The sequence below is a fragment of the Nipponia nippon genome, unplaced genomic scaffold (assembly GCF_047370975.1).
Source record: "Nipponia nippon isolate SJK-2023a ecotype South Korea unplaced genomic scaffold, ASM4737097v1 scaffold_19, whole genome shotgun sequence".
NCBI lineage: Eukaryota > Metazoa > Chordata > Aves > Pelecaniformes > Threskiornithidae > Nipponia > Nipponia nippon.
In genome coordinates this window covers 2,152,434-2,174,092 of record NW_028262335.1, presented here as the reverse complement: position 1 = coordinate 2,174,092, position 21,659 = coordinate 2,152,434, and the positions used below count along the sequence as shown (strand labels likewise).

The following is a 21,659-nucleotide window of genomic DNA, read 5'->3' as shown; positions in this document are numbered from 1 at the left end:
AGTGTCAAAAGATCCAATGCATCTCGCTGTTATAGGAGGATCACACAATCTATCACCTTAAGCAGTCATTTATCTGAAGCCCTGTATCTTCCACACAGCATCTCACTTTCTCTGTAGATTATCAGTCACACTTTAATTGTCAAAATAGTACAGATGGTGTGGGGGATGATATTGTACAATTATTCTAGTGGGGAGAAAAATAAACTCCAGTATGGTCCATGGAAGATGTTAACGTACATCCAGCCCATCACAAACAAAGAAGCTGTGTAAGGCCCCAGGGATCTTCTGAACCCGTGAATCTTTTGCTTCCATCTTCCCAGTCAATAGGAATCTCCTGGCGTTGGTGGATAATAAACAGCTTGCTTTTAATCCTTAAGATCCCACACAAAGTAAGTTAATGGCTGCATGCTGTCTCATTCAGTGACTCCTGAGCCTTTTTAAACAGGCCTAAAGAGAGATTGAAATGGCAAGGTCTGGCTTTGTGCGGGTAGTCTTAAATGTGATGCTAGTATTTCATTACTGAGTAGCACGACAGCAGTAGGTAAGAAATAATCCTGCCTTCCTCCATCATCGCTGTAGTGTAAAGATGCTGAGGCAGCAGTCTCCTGAATATTGTCTTGCATTGGCTGCCAGGGGTGTGTGAATTTACATCTTCCCGTTTGTGTATCATCTGGCATACTCTGAAACTGCGGAGATTACTCAGAAGTGCTAGGACTGCAGAAAGCAGCGTACTTAGCTACATGTCGTCTTTTGAGCAGGGAGAGTGGCAGAGCGATAATGTGTAGCCATGTGCTGGAATTAGTGACAGATTTATTTGCATATACCCATGTGTGCATGTATAAGCACAGCTATCAGAGGAATATTGCCGAACTCAGACCTTCCGTGCGAAAACTCTAAAGGTTTTAAGAAGCTTAAATCCTTCTAAATGAAAATTATACAAGGAAAGGGTAGATTTGTCTTGTAGATGGAGATTCAGAATAAAGACTGCTCCGTCTGTGCCTGGTCTTTAACATAGTGCTTTACATGCCTGAATCCTCCTTCCACTGGCTTTATTCCTTTCAAGTTCTTACACGGTGCCCTAGCCACCTTCTTTTATGACCTTCCTCCTTAAAGCGCTTCTGCATATAAAAGGATAAGTGGAATGATTCTTGTAGCTATAGGCTGGTTAGCCTGACGGGGATACCAGGTACGATCCTGATAAAGCTGCCTCAGATGCAGCCAAAGGATGGAAACATAATTAATGCTCATCAGTGCAGTTGCATTAAATTGATGATAAATGTTTTTCTGGAAAAGGGAGGTAGGTAATAACATGAAAGAGAGAATAATGACATTGTTTTAGCCTCTTTGTGACAGCATGAAATAGTGCTGTATGTTTTGTCGCCCAGACTGTACTGTCGATCCACAGCAGTGATGATACAGGAGCTGTTGTCTGGCAGGATGTTTCCTTTGGGACAGCACGTGTTCTTACGCGATATTTTCATTGGTAGTGTGCTGGAGTGAGCTCGCTTTATCTAGCAGTTAAGTGAAGAATTTCAATAGGAAACAATGCGTGCAGAGCATACAAGTGAGGTAATGGAGACTGAAAGGACTCGAGAGTAATAATATGTAATTGGAAAATGAAAATTCTGGTGCAAAGCTGTAGGTAGTGGTGTGGTCAATGCAAGAAAAAATTGTTTCATGGCTGGAGAGCAATTACAATCTATCTAAGCGTGATCAGACTGGGAAAGGTTCAGGAAAATCCATAGGTTTGGTTCTTTGGCATGCATCAGGTATCTGTGTTTAATTGCTGGAGCCCTGGTCTGTAGGTTCCTTGATCAGAGACTTTATCTTTGTGTGTACAAAGCCACGGTCGTGGTACAAAAATGTGTTGCCTGGTATGCCAGTTTTAAGCAGCAGACTATTCCTTGCGGGTGTAAAAATGTATTTAAAAAAAAAAAAAAATCTTTGTGTGGAAGAGCATAACAATCTGCATTTCTGAGTGAGGTTAAATAAGGAAATCGTCAGTCTGCTACTGAATTCCTTGTTGGTTTCTTGCTAATTCTTTGTGTTCTCCTTTCCCCTGCAGGAAGAAAACCTGGGAAACTTGATCCACGAAACAGAGTCTTTCTTTAAAACGAGAGACAAGGAATACCAAGAAACAATAGGGCAGATAGAGGTAAGGAAGTTGTTCGTGACAATATTAATTGTTTCTAATGATGAAACGCGCAGCGTTCTGGTCTGGTATGCCCACAGAAGAAAGGCGGAATACCTATACATCTAAGAATGCAAAGGTGTTTTCCTTTGACATACCCTTGTGATTTTTTTTCTAAATACCATTTTCTATACAGCCCTATTATGGAGGATGCATAAATCTGGCTGGTGGAGAGAGAACCTTCAGAAGAAAGAGAATAAAAATGCATTATTATTCTTTTTCCCCCATTTGTCTTGCATATCTGCCATCACACTGGGAAATGCTTTACAAGAGGTGGCCTCAGAGGTTGCCAGACACAACAGCTGTAGCTTCTCAAAGTCTTTGCCCTGTTTAGAATATGCTTTCGTTAATTACTGCATGTTGACAAACAAGGTGCCAAGCAGCAGAAAAAAACTTGAGGGCTGCTTAAAAACAGTGTGGAGCTCTGATTAAATTACACTTCATAAGCTGATGAATACACTGGCAGTATACAACGCTGAGGTTAGGCGTATATGGTGCGGGTGTGTTGGATTGGCTCTGGGCAGCTTTAGCATCCCCACCAGTATGTAAAATTGAGTGAAGCTGGGAGAAGCTGCTAGCAAGTCACCTTAGGCTGATTATTTTCTCTTATTTCTTACAGCTGGAATTGGCCACCGCCAAGAGTGACATGAATCGCCACCTTCATGAATATATGGAAATGTGTAGTATGAAAAGGGGCCTGGATGTACAAATGGAAACCTGTCGTAGGCTTATCAAAGGCTCAGCTGACAGGTAATAAGATGTTACCGTTCTGCCTGGGGCGCTTCAAGAATTTATTTTGCTCTTGTTTCCTGCCAAGTTGTCTAAAGGCAACAGTATCATTCTGTCCTAAAGCTTTGTCCTCTAGATAATCTTGTTTTGTTCAGGGTCAAATATCAGTCTTAAAAGGAACTCTGTAACAGTGTATAGGTTCCTATACACAGCAGCACTTGTAAGGATTCAACACCTATTGGTAAAAACAGGGATGTCACCCATAGGACTGTATAAATGGACTTACCTCTTCTCTAACTTGGACGGACACTTAGCCTTCGTGTCATAGACCTAGAACTCTTAAAACAGACAAACCAACCCCTGAATTAAACCTTGACTATGGACTTGTCTGAAGAACTTGCGTTTTAATCTTCTCGTGTGTTAAGAACCCTATACTATGGTGAGGGATCTTTCTTACCTCTTGCTTGCCCTCAGTTCACATCCTGGCTTAAAAGGTGATGATGAACTTTTTTTGAGTTTTCAAGACTGTACATATTATGGATGATGAGAGTCTCTGTAGGATGTTCATTGGATTTAGCTTCCGTTTCCCCATCCGTAAACCTAGGGCAGCCTTTGTATAGGAGATGGCAGGAGTGGGGTAGCAGCACATGAGATGCTTATGTTTACTACTGATATTTACTGTAAACCCAAAGTTTAATGTTAATAAAGGACATTTTAAATTCTTTTGGGAAGTGAAAGTGACCATTTTCTGTAAAGGTTCCTTTTTTTCCCTTCTGTCATTGATACTTTTTTTGTCTAAACCCTTCCTTCTCTGAATTTTTCTACAGAAATTCTCCGTCTCCCAGCTCTGTAGCCAGCAGCGACTCAGGAAACACAGATGAAATTCAGGATGAGTTGGACAGAGAGACGGATGTGGAGCCCATGGTCAGCTGATACGTAGTTGGAGCATTCCAGTAAAAGGGAAGATACAAGAAAAGATTACAAAACAGTACACTGATGGGAGTGAAAAAAAGACTTGTAAGCCCTTGCAAAGGGTTTCTAAGGACTCATTCCTACACGCATCCCCACCCCACCCAAGGATTGGTGCTGTAAATTTCTATTGTTATACAAATCATAAATGCAGAGTCCTGTAAGAAAACATGGTGTTTTAATTGTGCCTTTGCCCCAAGCTGAGCCACTTTGAGCTCCAGTGGAATATTAATAGCAGGTGTTTTTATAAAAAATATTATTTAAAAAAAATCTGGTAGCAGCAGAGAATGGTGCTGCAAAGGCTCTGGATATTTCAATAAGCTTATGGTTTTATTGAACTGCTGCACTGATTGGCGAAAGGAACACTGGCAAAATGAGAAGCGAACCCAAGACAATTACGGTGCAATTACCAATGTCTGGCACCAAAAGGAATGCCTCCAAATTGAACTGTAAACATTTAAAAATAATAGCGGGTTTAGAAGACAGCTTTTAGGATTAAGCAGTTATACAATATTAAAAGGAATTTCTTCATTCCAGCTTTTTGGGTGAAGGAGCCTTTGAGATTTGTACGAGCTTTCTGCTAGACTCCAGAATCTGAAGAAGCGGGTCTCAGCTCGGTGGCAAAGCAGGTGGACAACGGAGGGTTCAGTGGGGTGGGACTATCACTGATAAACTACTATGCAAAAAAAAAAAAAAAAAAAGCTCGCCTTATTTATATGGAATGTTTGGTCCCTGCTGGGCTACAGTTATCTCTTGGGGAAAGGAAAGCTAAAAACACATTTGCACATGGTAGTTATCTGTAGAGCTTCTTTTGAGGAGGAATGTCGTATTACAATGCCTTTGTTTCCAGTGATTGGATTAAGAGGGGAATCAGCCCTTCAGTTCCCGTGGTGTTCTGTGTTTTCTTTTTTTAGGATTTTTTTTTTTTCTTTTAAACCGTAGCGTTTGCAGATTTTACTTTGCTGACAGGGAGATAACTCCATTTTATGCTGCTTTCATGATGTTTAGAGTGGGATAGTTGAAGCATCAGGATAAACTGACATGCGGTGGTATAGATGTAGGCTTGAGACATGACATTGGGAGAGTTCCAGACCACTGTTCTTCAGGAAAGCTGAACATCGGAAAATACTGTAATCCTTTTTAGGGCATAGTAAAATGAATCCCAAACTACCATTGCCCTAGAATTAGGGAAGAACAGCCATGTGCTTTCTCTGTGAGAAAGGGAGAAGACCTAGGCTTTGTCAATCTTTCTGTATTTTTACACAGGAGAAAGCAGCATCAAAAGTCAGATTGCTTGGTGGTATTTGAGGAAACTCTGGCATCATCAAGCTGTTTGTGGTTATTAATGGGAATTGTAGCACCTCAGCCAGGTAAAAACAGGGTATAAACCTCAGCCAATAATTTTTTGTTTGTTTTTTAGACCAAGACTGAAAGTGTAGTTAATACTGCCTAAAGGTAACTGTGTAGTTAACTAGCAGTTGCAAGACTTGGAGTAAATACCAAATGTATTTTTTTTTTCCTGTCAGGAAGCTTAGAAACTGCTGTGCAGGAGCAGTGCTAGGACTGGACAGGGAAATACCCAGTTTAAGCACCCTCTCAGTGTTATGTAAAGGTAAGCTGGCCAATCTTTTTAGCTTCCTGAGTATTGTTTCCAAGCCTCTCTTATGTATTGATCTGAAATCAGCGGGGTTGCATTGTAAGCACACAGCCAGAATAGATCAGTGTTGCTTTCTTCCAAAAAGAGCACAAGTGTCTCGGCAAACGGCGCGTTCCTGGGCAGGAATGTCTCTCTGTCGTGGGCAGCGATGCAGAGGGGCAGGACCTCGGAGGGTTTCTGCTCGTGCTGTAGCTGTGGGTACAGTAATGGCTTCTCAATTTGAGTTTCCTGTGTTGCTGCCTGGAGTTGCATCGCTGTTCGGAGCCGTCTCCTGCTTGGACACGATGGTGCTTTTAGGCCACGTCGATCAAATGGGCTCCCTGTGTTTTTCAGAGCGGGGAGGAGTGCTGGGATGATCCATCTGGATCCACAGTGTGGAGGCCACGATCCACAATCAATGGCTTCTGTCCAAGAAAATAGATCCAAGGATATTCTTGTGGTTTCCTTACTGATTGAAATACTCGGTGCAGTTATTCCTAGAGTAGCTAGCAACTTCGTGGTTCTTGTGGTGTGGGTTAGGGGCTTTTTCAAAGCCTGTTTCATCACGTAGACGTAGATAAATTTTCTCTGGAAAAGAAACCTTATTCCAAAGTGCTCGTTCCTATTATTTCGTAGGTGGCCAAAGTGGTAAATGTCATGTTCACTAGGGCTGCAAGTAGGGGGGTGGGTGGGGGCAAGAGATGTGATATTTTTTTGAGGGGGCTGGGACTGCATGTTTTCAATAAAGTACTCTTAAGGTTTTCAAGCCTGTATGAACTTCAGCTGCTAATATGTAGTTTCTCACGAGGCTGAGAAACCGTCTGCCAAAGCTGAATGTCTGTAATGCTTTAGTGACTTTGGTGGAGGCATTGTTAAGCAATCTACTTGCACAGTGAGTCAGCCTCGTCGGAGGCTGGCGTTCAGCTCTCCTCAATTATGAAATGCTCTTTGGTACTGGAGAAACTGAGTAATTTTAATGGCTGTCCGGCTTAGCTGCTGTTTGGGTTTGTTTGGTTTTTTTTTCTTTAAAACTCAGTGTCCTAGTAGGAAAAAGGCTGAGTGTTCTTGAAACTAGTAGCTGGTTATGTTGAGGGTAGGAAAGGATATCCTCAGTTTGACAGTGAGAGCCAAGTGAGGAAGCAGAAATTCAGCTGTCGAAAGAAGCTAGCTGTTACCTGCAGTTTCTCTTGTAGCCGTAATTACGAGGAGCATCTGTGATAGGGCTGCATTTGTTGGTAAGTGTAAGGGATGTGGGTCTGTAGTAGAGGGTATAGAAATAATGTGTACGATGGTGATGTGTATGCCGGTAAATGACCATGGTTGTTGGTGTCTGTTTCTTATAACCATATGTAATCCATTTTTAAAGAAGAAAAGGTGTTTTCATACGTGGGATCGGGGTTTTATTTTCATTTAGGCTGTGTAGGACTCGGTGGACCAGCCTTTCGGCAGTTACGGGGGTTGGTCCTTGATAGTTTCCCTAGGAGGTCTTTGGTTTAGTTTCAAGTGATGCTGCTGATTTAGCTGACAGTGGTCCTGTTCCGTTTGCGTTTAACCACTCTGTAGACACCAGATCAAAAGCTTGCCAGAAAAAAAATGGTGAAAATGCTGGAAATGATTTTGATGACCTCTTTCTTTTTTCCTTTGTAAAGCTGTAAATACTTTATTTTTGTTTTCTATTCTTAATGCGGTGTCATATTGACACTTTTTTAGACTTACAATCAGAAAATCCTCCTCATCGTTTCTCATTTTTTAAAAGAGGATTTCAAGGAAGCAAATTTTTTTGCTTGTTAGCGGTGTAATAATAGATGAAATTCCTAAAATGGGTTTGTACAAAAAATGTTTTCAGTAAACAAATGGCAGTTGCTTTCGTGGATGCATGTTCAAAAATGTCCAAAGAATAATGTGGTACAAACATCTTTTTCAAAGACTTAGTCATTATCATATTAGTTCACACAATGAAAAAACAAAATCCTTAAAAAAAAAAAGTGTCGGGGGGGGAATGTAATGAAACTCAGCTAAGCTAAATGTGTAATCTATTTATAAAAAACACAGTATATATTCTATTTTTATTAGAGGTTTTTAAAGTGCAAACAGAATTCTGTTAGCAAATGCAATTATTCCCTTGTAAAGTATCTTCAGCTCGTGATGGGACTCAAATTCTCAAACGGTTTCAAGCGACGGCATGGAAACAATCGAACAGGTACGGCTGTGTAGCACTCGCCCATCGCTTCCTCGGAGCAAGAGAGGGGGAAAGAAAAACAGGGTAACAACTTTTCTGCGACTGCAGAATGATTGCTGTTTCCCCTGTTGTCTTTTTTCCTTCCCCTGATTACGAGGCATTGTGCTGGAGAGGGCGAGGGCCTCGTTTGCTCCCCGAGTACGGGGGGTGATTGCAGCACAGTAATCTTAAAATCTGCTCCAAAGAGGGTTTTGTGTTCTACCTGGCTGGAAGATAAATTGTGTTTATCTACACCGGTATAAATTGGAATTAACTTGATGAAACAAAATAACAGATCAGAATCGTGCCTGAATATAGATCTAAAACTGCTAATATGAGATCTATTTTTTTTTTATTTTATTTTTTTTTGCATAACCATTCCTGCCAGCAAAAATACAAGCTGGGTCACGGGTCCAAGGTTGGCTGAGGAAAAGGCACGGCGATCGGTGGGTGCTCACAGCCTTGCCACAGCGCTGCGGTCCCTGTAAAGCGGCTATTTCCTTATGTTTCCCTTGGCTCTGGAAAAACGTGGACGAATGTTTGTGTTGGAGCGCGCGAGGAAGAGAGTTGCAATACTGGGAAGTCTCTGACTGTGTTTTCACGTTTGAGAGTGCTTCATTTTAGAGCTGAATGGTTAAAGCACGATTTATCACAGCAAAATTAGAAATGATAGTGCTTCCATGGTGTAATAATACCCTGATGAGGATTTTCCACATGTTGCTTCAGGATTTCTGGTTTTTTATTCTTTTGCACTGGTCCAGGACTTGGTTGCAGGGGAACACACAGGTTTTAAATATGTTTGCCTTCAGTGTTAAGTCACCCAAATGCTTGATTTTTAAGCTTTTAGTCGAATGTAACTTCTGTCAGTTGGAGTTTTAAATGAGAAAAGAAATCGCCAATCGTGGCAACACATAGTGTCCTGGTGGTGTTAATGCTGGTTTTAGAGGTGAACTAGAAACACTACCTGCCAAATTCTTAATTCAGTCCCTTGCCAGCCCGTTTCTGGAGAGGGGAACACTGACGGCTTGAAGCCAGGTCTTTGGCAGAGCAGTGAAGAAACACTTAATTATTTCTTTTTGTCTGTTTTTGTGTGTAGTTCAGTGTCTTAAGACCCTTCCGTTCTTGCGGGAGCCTTTCAAAGCTTCTCTTCTGAAGAAGCAACAAATTGTGTTTAAGAAGCAGGTATTGGATGCTTCTAGAAATCATGATTCCCTCCTAATTTGAGGCACTCCGACAGTGAAGCACTTCTGTAAGCAAAGGTGGTGCTTGTAGGTCTGGCTGGCTCCATCTTTGGAGGAAATAATGACATTGATGCTTAAAACAAACCCTGGGGTGGCTTCAAACCCGTGTTGTTTCCGTGGCAGAGCACCCCGGTGCCACCGTGCCGCAAACCCAACACCTGTGGTTTGTTGGCTGCCCAAACTGACAATCCCTGCGCAGATTTCATCTGAAATCCTAAAATTTCTTTTTTATTAGTGTGTGGTGAGGATGATTAAAAGCTTGGTCACTAGACACACTTCTTGTGTAACGTGGTTTCACCAAAAGAGACATGCAATTCAGTCCTTAAAACACCTTACCTGCGGCTAAAGTGTACGTAGCTAAGTTCTGCCAAAAAATGATTATTTATTATTTAACGTGTTTAAGTGGAGGATATTGATGCCTCTTTCCCCATGCTGTGTCACTTCTCGTCAGTTCCTCTTAGGTCATGTAAGAATTTCTTTTATACACATTAAAACAGACTACTGATCAGTGTGGAAATGAACCTGTTTACCGTACTGTTGTAAATATTGTGCTTTATATTCTGTATATTAGCTTCTTTTAAAGAAAAAGACTTAACTGATGATGCTATTTGATCTCTGGTGAGGAAAGGACGAAGGATGAACCAGCTCCCCGGCTTGCTCCGGAGTCGAGATGTAAATCGATTCCCTCTGTGGCTGGAAGTCTGTCCTGGGTATTTGCAAGCAGACCGAACGGTACACGCGCTTACTGGCGGTGGATTTCGGACCATCAAAGGCTTCGGATATCTAATCCACTTGAGCAGGGGCACCGAGAAACGCCCGCGGCGAGAGCCAGAAGTGTTCGCGCTCCTCTGAGTTCCAGCGGATTATCTCCATTTTCCTTTTTTAGTGCCAAAACCAACCCCACCGACCCCTTCCAGGTCAGCTCTCCGGCTCCCCAGACACCGCTCTGGTCTCCCATCCCGCGTCCGTCCGTCCGTCCGCCCATCCTCGGCCGTGCCGCCCCTCCGGAGCGGTTCATCCTTCGTCGCTCGACCCATCGGTCGCGTACCCGCGGGCTTCTCTGCGCGAAGGGGCGTGCGGCAGCTTGTCGATGAAAACGGGTTACAGTTGTTCTCTGGTTACAAGGAAAAACAAAAAAATCCTATAAAATAAATACCAAACTCCTGGTTAATGTCTGTGTCTGTTAATTCTTGGGTTGCAAAACAGCTTTTAGGGCAAAAGCTGCTTCTGCAGTTGGAGCTGGGGCAGGACGGGACCTTGCTCTGTCCCTGGCCCCCCAAATCTTTGCTTTCCCTAAATCCCCCCTAAAAATAAGGATCTTCCAGCTGCCGCTCTTAAAGTGCTGGAAATAAAAATACCTCAGCCTCCTGCTGGCCCCCTCCGCCCCTGCCCAGGCCCCCATTTTGGGTTAAAATCCCCTTTATTTTTAATTTCTAGTTCCTAAAGGGGACGCAGCAGCCGCTTCGGCCCGCTTTTGTCTCTCTCCCCGCGCAGGTCCGCTCCACGGCGGCGCCGCCGAGGCCGGGGCCCGCGCACAGGCAAAGCCGCCCCCTTCGCGTTGCTTTTATTCGTTTTAATTTTTTTTCCCCTTTTTAATTATTTTTAGCTCATTCCAGCGCCCCGCCCCTTCCCACGTGCCGCGGCGCGCGGCCTCCCCGTTGGCCGGGCGCAACCACCGCCGCGGGGGTAGGGGGGGGCCGGCGGGGACGCCCCACTCCCGCCCCACGGGGGACACACACACACACACGGCCGCAGCCTCACGCACAGGGGGTGCGCGGGGCCGCTCTGGGAGCCACCCGCTCCCCTCCCCTCGTGGTTTTTGGTTTTTGTTTTTTTAATTTAGTATTTAATTTGATGGGTTTGTCTTAGCCCCCCCCCCCCCCCCGCGGTGGGTTGGGCGCGGCCGTGGGCCGGGGCGCGCGGCGGGGCCGGGATGTGGCGGGCGCTGCGCGGGCTGCGGGGCGGCGGGTGAGTGCGTGGGGGTCCCTCCCCTCCCCTCCCCTCCCCTCCCTCGGCGGGGCCACGCCGCCGAGCCCACCCGAAAACCCCCTGTTTGCAGCATTCCCAGGCGTGGCGGGGCGTTGCGGGCGGGAAACCCGCGGGTGCGGGCGCGGGCTCGGGGGCCCCACTGCTGCGCCTTGCCTCTGCTCGCTTTTGCTGGCCCTTGCTTCCCGCGGGCACCTTCCCGCTGCCAAGCCCAGCCTCTTCCCCCCCCCCCCCCCCCCCCCCCCAATTTTCCATGTTTTTTCCCTTCTTTTGCCCCTTTTGGGGGGAATATTGCTGAGGCGGGCAATTTAACGCTCAGGCGGGGTTGGGAAACGCAGAGCCTGGCTGCCAAGGTCCGGGCGCTCAGCGGAGCGGGCAGCGCCTGCCAGCCCCCGCTTGCCCCCGCGCCCTGGACTTTGCCAGGAGCTGGCGGGGCCAAACCGGATCGATTGGGAACTTGTCCTTAGAAATAACCTTTTTCCGGCAGCTTTTTCGTAGCAAGGAGAAGGGATCGTTGGCTGGGGGGGTCATGGCTGGGCTCGGTTCCTGGCTCCGGCATCATCGTCATCATCCGACGGGATGGAGCACGGGCGTGATAACGCAGGGCCGTGCCTGGGCGTGCGTAGCTGGTTTGGCCGGGGAGCGCGGCGCTGAGCGAGAAAACACGTGTTGCTTGGAGGTTGGGGCGTGGAGGGACGGAGGAAACCGGGGGAGATTTCAGCGTCTCTTTTGCTCCTCTCCTAGGCGGAGATGGCAGCACCGCTCCGCCATCGAGGTGACCAACGAGCCGATCCTTGAGTTTAAGCCAGGGAGCCCCGAGCGAGCAGCGCTTCAGAAGGTACCGCCGCAGGAGATCGGGCTTTTTTGGGGTCTTTACAGTCCCGGTTTGTGCTTTTGGTGCTGCACGGCAGCCCCAGGCTCCTTCCTGCTGGGGGGAAGCCCCGTCCTGCCCAGCGCCTGCTCCTTCCCTTCGGGGACAGCTGTAACGCCTGTCCCTGTCCCTCCGGCCCGCGAGCATCCCCTGCCCAGGGGACCGAAGGACAACTGTCCCCAGGTGTCCCTTCGCTCGCGGGGCCGGCGGGGAGGGCGGATGGAGAGAGCTCTGCGTACGCAGCTCCCACCGCTGTGCTCTCCTCCTCCTCTCCCTTAGGCGCTCGCCGACCTGAAGGGCAAGACAGAAGCCATCCCGTGCGTGATCGGGGGAGAAGAGGTGTGGACACCGACGGTGCGGTACCAGCTGTCGGTGAGTTTGGGGGAAAACTTTAACAAGTGAGAAGAGAGCAGGGGGATGTACCCGGCAGGAGAGAGGTCTGTCGGACTGATAACTACGGCTTTTCTTCTCTTTTCAGCCATTTAATCATGCGCACAAGGTGGCCAAGTACTGCTATGCTGACAAGGTGAGCGCATCTCATTGCCTTCCCTTTTCCTTTCATTTTTTTCGGGGGAAGCAGCAGCATTTCGCCTGGGTTTAGCGAGCCTTATGTCACAGCGGGGTCGCGAGGCTTGCAGCGTGATGCGCTTTGAGATTGCTGGTGAGAAGTCTGGATGAAACGCAAACTGCTGCTCAGATTGTGAGCAGGGAGGCTCAGGGGCGAGTGTTGGCTTTCCAAATCCCAGGGGTCCTGGAACAAGTCAGTACCAGGAGCTGCAAATTTGGGGCTGTGATGGGAAAATGGTTGCTGTGGTTTGTGTTCGGGGATGGATGGCCCCTCGCCTTCCCCTCTGATCTGGTGACGGAGATGTGGTGGGTTCCTCCTTGCTGCCTTTCCCCTTTTCTTCCGCAGGAGCTCATTAACAAAGCCATTAACGCTGCCTTGGCAGCGAGGAAGGAATGGGACCTGAAACCTGTCCAGGACCGAGCCCAGATCTTCCTGAAGGCAGCTGACATGCTGAGCGGCCCGAGGCGAGCAGAAGTGCTGGCCAAAACCATGATCGGGCAGGTAAGGGAGGTGTGGGATTGAGCCAGGGGATAGCTGGGGTGAACGGGAGGGAATGTGGGGAGCCGGGAGCCAGGGGAGCAGGGCAGGAAGAGCTGCCAAGGTATTTTGGGGCATTGGGAATGGCTGTAACGTTAGAAGTGCCTGTAGCTGTGCTGCGAGGGGAAACAGGCTGATCCTAAAACCGATCCTTGCCTCTTTGCTGAGAAGGAAGAGAGGTGAAGCTGGGAGTCCTCAAGCTTCGTGGGAACAGGATCAGCTGGTGTGGGCTGCAAGTATTAGGGTTTACCCTTGCGAAACACCCCAGCAGCCCTGGCTTTCCCAGGGGAGGCACTGAAGGGAACACAGCTGGATGTGACGTCCCCTGGCACAGGCACGGGCTGCGTTTGCCTCCGCTCAGTGCAAAGGAGCCGTGGCGGGATGGGGGCTTGCAGGAGGCCACATCTTTCGGAAGCGAGCACGTGGTCTGCGTCAGAGAGGCAACCCACAAACCGCATCTGGATGCGCCCTGCCGCACCGCTGCGGCTCACGGCTGCTGCATTCCCCCCTCCCCTCAGTGCTTTTATTTGATGCGACCTCTCCCGGCAGGGTAAAACAGTCATCCAGGCAGAAATCGATGCTGCTGCGGAGCTGATAGACTTCTTCCGATTCAATGCCAAGTACGCCCTGGAGCTGGAGAAGAGCCAGCCCATCAGCGTGGACATCAGCACCAACAGCATGGTGTACCGGGGGCTGGAGGTGAGAGGCTGTCCCCCTGCTTCGGCAGCTCCCCTTTTTGCCCCACGCTGTGGCGTCACGCCACGGCGAGAGGAGGCACCGCGCTCCCACCGCTCCTTTTCCTCTCCCGCCTGCAGGGTTTCGTGGCAGCCGTCTCTCCCTTCAACTTCACAGCAATTGGTGGCAACCTGGCAGGGGCTCCGGCGTTGATGGTGAGTCTTGTGGTGGGGTTTACGGGGAGCCGGGGATGGAGAGGACAGTCCGGAGAAAGGCTGGGAGGGGGACCTGGTCTGGGATCCACGAGGAGTGAATTCGGCCTCCCTGGTTCTCCGGTGCCGTTCAATAGGACACACCTGGCGTCCAGCTTCTGTTGGTCCCCTTGAGTTCAATCAGCTGTCTGGTAATTAGGCTCAGATGTCTTTAATTACAAGAAGTCATTCTAGTGGCTGGATTTTAGAGCTGTCCGCTGATGGACAGGTGTGATGGGGGAAGTGCTGGAAAAGCAAAAACTGCCTAAACCTGCTCTTCTGGGGTTTTTATTCTGAAGCAGGGTGTCCTTTCACACCTAGGCTGGGTTTTAGAGGAAGATGCTGCAGGAGGGAGGGGAGATGAGAAATACAGCAGGGTTTTGTTTTCCTGCATGGTGCTTGCTCTGTGAACGGGGCTGCAGGGTGCGGCCGTGACACAAAAGTTTGTCCTTGCTCAGGTTCCTCTTGGAGGACGCTTTTGGGGTACAGCGGGTGTGTTAGGGTGAAGGTAGGAGAGAGTGGGTCGTGGCCCTGGCATTGAGCACTGAACTGGGAGATGAGATCCTGGCAGACGTGAAGGATGGTCCAAAAAGTCAAAGTATTGGTAAACGGCATTTCTGTACGCGTCCCAGCCCGATGTGCCCGTCGAGCACGGGGAGCACCTGCCTTGGCAGGGTGGGTTTTGGGGAGAGACTATAATAACCTGATGAATTTGGGCCAGGATTAATTAATTTATTGTTGCACTGGAAAAAAACCCACAAGATTGTCCTGAGCTCTTTACTAATTAGGCTCAGAGTTCATCCTGGCACCAAAGATGGTCCCTCCAGCAGTGGTGTCCTGTGATGGAGGTGGAGGAGGCTGCGGTAAGGGAGGACGCCAAGCTTTTAGTTTGAGGACGTCACATTTTAAAGCAATATTCAGGGCGAAGCATTTGAACCTGTCGGTTCTGTAGGGGAGGAGTGGGGAGAAGGAAAGAAGAGGGTGAAGCTAACGCGGAGCTGGGAAGTTTTTTGGGGGAGGGAGATGTGTTCCTTCCACGCCAGGATTCAAGGAAGGTCCTCGGCTTTGGGGCATTTGGTGATAAACTCATCCCAGAGCGGAGGAGCCTTGCTGGGATGGGGCAAGCCCGTGCTGGCAGGTCTGGGTGAGCTGTTTTGGGCATCCTGCGGTGCATCCACGGCTCCCTCAAGTGTGACGATAAATTCCCACCGGGCTGCTGCAGCGCGATGAAATCCCCCTGCTCGCCCTGGGCCTGGGGCGAAAAGGAGCAGGGCAACAGCGAGTGACTTGAAAAGCTCAGCGGCAGGTGGTACCTGCAATTAAATTTAGGAGAAAATGGTACTTAGTAGGTGGATATTAATTAGAGCCCCAATGTTTTAGTCACCACAGTGCGCTTCCCAGGGGATTAAACATTGCTCCTGCCTAAAGAGCTGGAGAGATCAACGCAGTTAATGCCATCACAGCGTCGGGAGCGGGATTTTCTCGGGACCGGAGCGGTGGCTGCACCGCACCGGTATCCAGGCTGCCGGGCATGCTGTCCCCGATCGTGCAGACTCCTTGCAGAGTGTGGTTTAGTTTTCTCACCATTTGGAGTGGGAGGGTTAGGGGGGGCCAGGAGCTTTGCCTGGTTGAGACAGAGTCCAAAAGTCCCCCTCCTGCTCCCCCGGGGCTGTCGCCCTGTGGCACGGTCACGTGTGGTGGGGGCCCAGCAGCGTGACGGTGACACAGGGGACGTCAGTGGGCCCTCCGTGGCCCCGCGGCTGCGCACGGGGCCGAAGGGAGGACGGTGGCACGGAGCCAAAGGGGTGGGGTGCCCCGGCCAGCGTTTCAGCGCTCTGTTTTCCAGCCAGTTGTGCTCCTTGCCTGTGCACGATTAATCCAGGGTCGAGGTTTCCTTTCAGTGCTCTGGCTGGCACAAACACCTGCTGGGTCGTGCGCAAACCCGGTGGCAGCGAGTGACAGCGCTCGCAGTGTCGTAAGCACATTTCTTAGCGGCGCCGTCCCGTTTCCCGAGACATAAAACAGGTCCGTGTTTCGCAGCTCTTCTTAGGGAAGGCAAAACTCTGCGTCCCTGGCAAGGGAGGGTGTGAAAGGCTGGCATGGCGACCCGGCGCTGTGAAAGGGGAGGATTTTTGTGCTTCGGGTGACCAGGGCAATCACACTCCTTTTCAAAACCAGTGCTCGGGGTAAAAGGCTGGTGTGAATCACCCAAAGGTGCCATTGCTCCGGTCCCACAGGCTGCGGGACAGACCTTTGCCAGAGCATTTAAGCATTGCCTACCCGTGTTCGGGCTGAAGCCTTTCCTCATGTCCTGACTTTCTCCTCTCCCCCAGGGAAACGTGGTCCTGTGGAAGCCCAGCGACACCGCCCTGCTCTCCAGCTACGCCGTCTACAAGATCCTCCTCGAAGCTGGGCTCCCCCCGAACGTTGTGCAGTTCGTGCCGGCGGATGGGCCCGTGTTTGGGGACACTGTCACGAGCTCCGAGCACTTCTGTGGGCTCAATTTCACCGGCAGCGTGCCGTACGTTGGGGAGGGCAGAGGCAGGGGGGAGAGGGGCGAGGAGCCGCCGGCCGAGACGGTGCTGGGTGCTCGTCTGCCGGTCCTTCGAGCATGTAGGACAGCGTTGAGGAGAGTAGCAGGCAGACACCTGGCCATCCTTACACAATGTAATGAAAGTAGGATTTTAAAAGTGATTAAAAAAGTGTCTAACCAGGTTTTCTTGCTACAGGGAGCGCATTTAACAGCAGGGTGTTTCTGTTGCTAAACTCAAGGGGCAGAGAATAGATAAAGTTGCATGTGACGCTGCCCTGTCTCCCAGGGCTGCTGTGGCTGGGCTTAATGAACCGCGCTGCGCTGGCAGAGCGATGCCAGCTCCAGGTAGATTTGCAAACTCGTGCTCTGCCCGCGCGTCGGGGTGAGTTAGCGACGCTGAGGGCCCCGGCAGCCCGCAACGGGCTGTGAAACGTGGGGACCCCGCTCCACCGGCGAAGGACGTGGTCCGATGAGCATCGTGCTTTAAAAGGGGGAAGCTCATAAATTAGTATTAGTGGCTGTGCCTCCTGGTGGGAGGTTATTAGCATTTTTGTTGTTTTGCAGCCAAGGGGTTTGTCACAGTAAGGACCGAAAAGAAGCAGAGGAAGGGGAAGAACAGAAACTTCTGCTGGCCGCTCGCTGCTGTGGTCTTGCCTGTGACGCTGCAAGAGTTTCTTATTTTTAAAACCAGGGGTTTGTTGCGTAGCGCCATTGCTTTGATTCCTAGGGTCTCATTCTCAGCGTCTCCTCTTCCGCTTGTAGGCGTCCCTTCTTCTGGGGACGGACACGGGTTTGCTGGGGTCCCCTTCAGCAGGACACATCACCCACATGGGCCTTTTCCAAGTGCCACCCCTGACCAAAGGCAAGAGTGCACTAACCAGCTCCTCCTTTCTCTTCCAGGACTTTCAAGCGGCTCTGGAAGCAGGTATCCGAAAACCTGGATCGCTACCGCAATTTCCCACGCCTGGCTGGAGGTAACTGCTGCCTTTTGGGGGGGGGAGGCCATGCAGGCGTGGAGGGGGCTGGTTTCTCCCCTGCTCGGGGAGAAAATAAAGCGATGGCCAGGATTCCTCTCCCTGTGAGCAGAGAGCAAATGACACAGTAAATTGCATCCTGGCCACCCTCTGTGGCAGAAGCGTAAAGCTTGTTCGTCTGGGTGCGCTGGGTATTTGGAGGGGCTCAGGGCACCAGCTCCCACCGGCACGGGATGGGCTTTTGTGGTGGGGAGCTGGCACTTGGGCGGGAGGAGGTGACGCTCTGGGGTTGCAGAGCTTCCACGCAAAGTTTGGGAACTCGGGTCAGTCCCTTTTCCATCAGTTTTTTAAGCCTGCTCCGGCTCCTCGAGCGCTGGGGTTGTGCTCCCCGGGATCGTGGCACTGGCCCTGTTCCCCGAGGAACTGCGGACCGGGCAGGGCGAGTGCCGGCTGAGCCCCTTGCATGGGACCTGGCCGTAGCTTGTGGTTTTCGGAGGTGGCACAGCCCTGACAACCCTTCGCTTGTCCCTTTTCCTCCCTTCTCTGGCACCAGAGTGCGGCGGGAAGAACTTCCACCTGGTGCACAGCTCGGCCGACGTGGCCAGCGTGGTGAACGGGACCCTGCGCTCGGCCTTCGAGTACGGCGGCCAGAAATGCTCGGCTTGCTCCCGCCTCTACGCCCCGGACTCGCTGTGGCCCCAGATCAAAGAGAAACTGCTGGAGGAGCACGGGAAGATCAAAGTGGGAGACGTGAGCAGAGCTGCCGGGCTGCTGAAGGGCTTTGCGGCTCAGCGGGTGGTTGATGGGATTAGAGACTGCGGTAACTGGCTACTAATTCCTATTGAACCGAGCTTTTTATCCACTGGTTCTCCCCACCACCGCCCCTCCGTTCCCCCCCCTTCATCTTTTTTTTAGTGATTAGAAATTAACTTGTAGCCAGCGTCTGCAGGAAGGATTGTGTAAGTCGCTGAATGCTGCAGACTAATTGAAAAGGGGTAGCTCGCGCCCTCGATCAGAGGTGTGTTTGGAGCGGGGGGAAGTGTTATTTGGGGAATTTCAGCTCCTCCTAATTTCAGAGTTAGCTTTTCGGCACAGTGTGTACTTACTCTGTCTCCTTTCTGGCTTCCCACAGCCCGCCCAGGACTTTGGGACGTTTTTCTCTGCAGTGATCGACGACAAGGTGAGCTCACCTCTCCTGTTCCTACTCGTGCAAGAAGGTAACACCACCAGGCTTTCATTAAGTGTTAGGTTAAATGGTTTATTTATTGCTTACAGCAAAGTATGAACATCAGCAATCAGTTAGAGCGGATTATCAGCCCTCTTTTGCTCCCTCCTGTAGTATTGCAAGGCTCAGTCACTGCCCCTCTCGAGAAGTGGGTTATTTTGCTGAGAAATTCTCTCAGATGTAAGGTTGAGAGCGCCCAGGACGGTTATTTCCAGCTCCCACTCCCCCTTCTGAGCAGGAAGAGCAGCGTAGCGATTGCCCAAACCTCCTTTTAGACCCCCCGAACCCATGCTCGTTTTTTTATTATTTCCTTTTCTCAGTCTTTTGCCCGGATAAAGAAATGGATCGAGCACGCCAAGAAGTCGTCCAACCTCACCATCCTGGCAGGAGGCGGCTGCGACGACAGCATCGGGTACTTCATTGAGCCGTGCATCGTGGAGAGCAAGGACCCGCAGGATCCCATCATGAAAGAGGTGAGGGCAGCTCGCAGGCAGGCGGCAGGAGAGGCGCAAGAGGGGCTGCAGGTCCCCGTCCTGAGGCGTCCGCTGGACGCAGAGATGAGCTGGCCAGTGCCCTACGCTAAATTGGTGCGGGGCTCTTCCTCTTCATCACGGTTTTAGCTAATTGGGTGCTGAAGCGCCCACCGCTTATTTTTGGAGGCTGTCCCCACCCAGTGCTTTATTTATTTTTTTGCCGTACAGGAAATTTTTGGCCCCGTCCTCACGGTGTACGTCTACCCGGAGAAGCGGTACAAGGAGGTCCTGGAGCTCATCGACACCACAACGCCCTACGGCCTCACGGGGGCAGTCTTCGCCCAGGAGAAGTAAGTGCCAAAAAGATGCTTTTCCCCTTCGGGGCTGCGTGATGAGGAGGAAAAGAAAGCATTTCCCGCAAAGCTTAGGCTGCTTTTAGCCCTCCTCCGGCTGAGGAGGGAAGAGGATGCACCTAAGGGGGTTTCTCAGCCCCAAAATGCTTTTTTTGGTGAGAAACTCTCCCGAAGGAGACATCGGGGGCATGCGGGAGGATGCGCCCCCAGCCCTCTTAAGGAGGAGGAGGGCTAGGAGCGGTGTAACCTCAAAGGGGGCCCCTCCTTACGTTATAATCACCTTCATTTCCTAACAACAAAACTTAAAAGAGAAACAAACTAACAGAAAACAAAATTGGGATAATTTAATTGAGTTCTAAGTACGCACGACCCATTTCAGTGTGCGTTCATCAACGTGCAGTCCTGGACACGTGTGCAAAGAAACGCAGACATGCTTTTTGCAGGATTTTAATTGCTATAGAAGGGTAGAGGCCTCCGCACAGGTTTTCGCCGTTGCGTCATGGTCACGGCCATTTCTGTCCCTCCTCAGGAGAATCATCGACGAAGCCAGGAACCTTCTGCGCAACGCGGCCGGCAATTTCTACATCAACGATAAGTCGACAGGCGCCGTCGTGGCTCAGCAACCCTTCGGAGGCTCCCGCATCTCAGGTGAGACGAAAAACTCCTGCCTGGAGACGGCGCTTACCTGCACAGCCGCGCGCTGAGCCGCATCCCCGTCGGGGCGAGTTCCCCGTCCTCCATCTCGTGGTCACCGGCGCTTTCTTTCCTTCTGAAACAGGCACCAACGACAAACCCGGTGGCCCCCACTACATCCTGCGCTGGACCTCGCCCCAGGCCATCAAAGAAACGCACGTGCCCCTGCGGGACTGGCGCTACGCCTACATGCAGTGATGCCTTCTCCCCGGCCCCGCACCGGTACTACTGATCCTCAACGCACAGAGTGGCTTCGCGGCTGCAACCTTAAAAAGCACTTAAATTTCCTGATATTTAATCCGACGAGCTTAGGTTTTATTTTTAAAGAAAAATTCTATTATTAAATTGTGAACTCAAAAATTCCTTGTGGTTTTCTTAGTCATGTAAGCACGCTTAGTTAATGAACGGAGGGGGGGCTGGCGGCGTGGTTGCAGAAGCGTACCTGGACCTCGGGTTCCCTTCTCCTCCCGCTTTGTCCATCCCGAGCGGTCCAGCGTGGTTCCCTCTCAGAGGGGCTGAGCGCGCTGGAATTAAAGCGGGAGGTGGGCAGTAAGAGGCTGGCCCTGCCCCAGTCGCCTGTAAAAGCGACGTCCTTCCCGTCTCTGTCCCCAAGGCCACCTTCACCCCGGCGGAGCGTGAGCTGCGCCAGCAGAAATCGCTGGAAGCTCCGGGCTGCCTGTACCGGCCTTCCCGGGAGCGGTGGGAAGCCGGGCTTCTTTTAAACCCGAGATCAATGCAGTGGGAGCCCTGAGCCCTGTTTTCTCCCCGTGCCTGAGCAAGAGCAAAGCCTCCGACACACCCGAAGGCTTTTGGTGGAGGGAGAGAACTTGGCAGAAGGCGCACCGTGCTAGGAGAGGGCGGCTGCGAGTGCGGTGCTGCTCAGAAATAAGGTTAAGCTCCATACGAAGCCCACGGCCGGGGTTACCTGCCCGTGCCCTTGCAAACGGGTGCGCTCGGGCGTCAGGCAGGCGGAGCAGCAACGCCCCGCTTGGGCCCCTTGCTCTGTCACCGGCGGCGAGGCCAGGCTGCCTCCGGTGCTTCCCGTCGCTGGTTATCAGCTGCTTCCCCCGCTCCGACCCTTGCACGTCCACTGGAAGGAAGCAGAAAGATTTTCAGGGGTGTTTCAGTAGTAGGAACGCTCCTGCCCGAGCTGCTTAGGTGGCTGCAGCGTCCCGCACCAGCCCGAGACGGAGCTGAAGTATCAGCAGGAGGTGCTGGGACAGCACTAATGAGAGCAAGAGGCATTTCCCAGCCCGCTGTGCTCTGCCCAGGACCCCGCGCCCGTCCCAGGGAGCTGCGCTCTGACGCGGGCCCGTCCCCGAGGCTCTGCAAGCGGCCAAATTAAGAAATTAAATTAATTAAATTAATTCCAACCTTTGTGGGCCCCGGTTGCTGTGACCTGGCTCCGCCTCGCCGTCAGCAAGGTCTCACCGACGCGTCCTGCAACGCAGACAAGAAAGGGAGCTTAGACACAAAGTCCTGCACCCTTCCAGGAGCATTTCTGATTTAGAAACGTATACATTTGTAACACCTACA

At 50.7% G+C, this 21,659-nt stretch overlaps 2 protein-coding genes across 4 annotated transcripts in view; both read left to right on the top strand.

The window, feature by feature from the left end:
• IFFO2 (intermediate filament family orphan 2) overlaps positions 1-10,155 on the top strand; it is a 43,727-nt gene extending 33,572 nt beyond the window's left edge. For both annotated transcript variants that reach the window (XM_087755162.1, XM_087755161.1), the window contains 4 exons: positions 2,066-2,155; positions 2,811-2,941; positions 3,748-4,518; positions 9,613-10,155. In XM_087755162.1, the coding sequence (XP_087611288.1) occupies positions 2,066-2,155; positions 2,811-2,941; positions 3,748-3,853 (327 nt within the window). In that variant the 3' untranslated portion in view covers positions 3,854-4,518; positions 9,613-10,155. The remainder of the gene's footprint in view (positions 1-2,065; positions 2,156-2,810; positions 2,942-3,747; positions 4,519-9,612) is intronic.
• Positions 10,156-10,801: 646 nt separating this feature from the next.
• ALDH4A1 (aldehyde dehydrogenase 4 family member A1) lies at positions 10,802-20,486 on the top strand. 2 transcript variants are annotated; one of them, XM_087755233.1, is made up of 15 exons: positions 10,802-10,952; positions 11,715-11,808; positions 12,121-12,213; positions 12,320-12,367; positions 12,755-12,910; positions 13,496-13,645; positions 13,762-13,836; positions 16,206-16,393; positions 17,306-17,379; positions 17,933-18,129; positions 18,512-18,559; positions 18,925-19,077; positions 19,306-19,427; positions 19,960-20,078; positions 20,209-20,486. In XM_087755233.1, exons 1-15 carry the CDS (start codon positions 10,918-10,920, stop codon positions 20,319-20,321), a joined length of 1,665 nt encoding a protein of 554 aa, XP_087611359.1. In that variant the 5' UTR covers positions 10,802-10,917; the 3' UTR covers positions 20,322-20,486. The 2 variants fall into 2 exon arrangements, with proteins under 2 accessions (XP_087611359.1, XP_009461716.1); XM_009463441.2 differs by lacking the exon at positions 10,802-10,952 and adding an exon at positions 11,321-11,588.
• Positions 20,487-21,659: the final 1,173 nt, after the last annotated feature.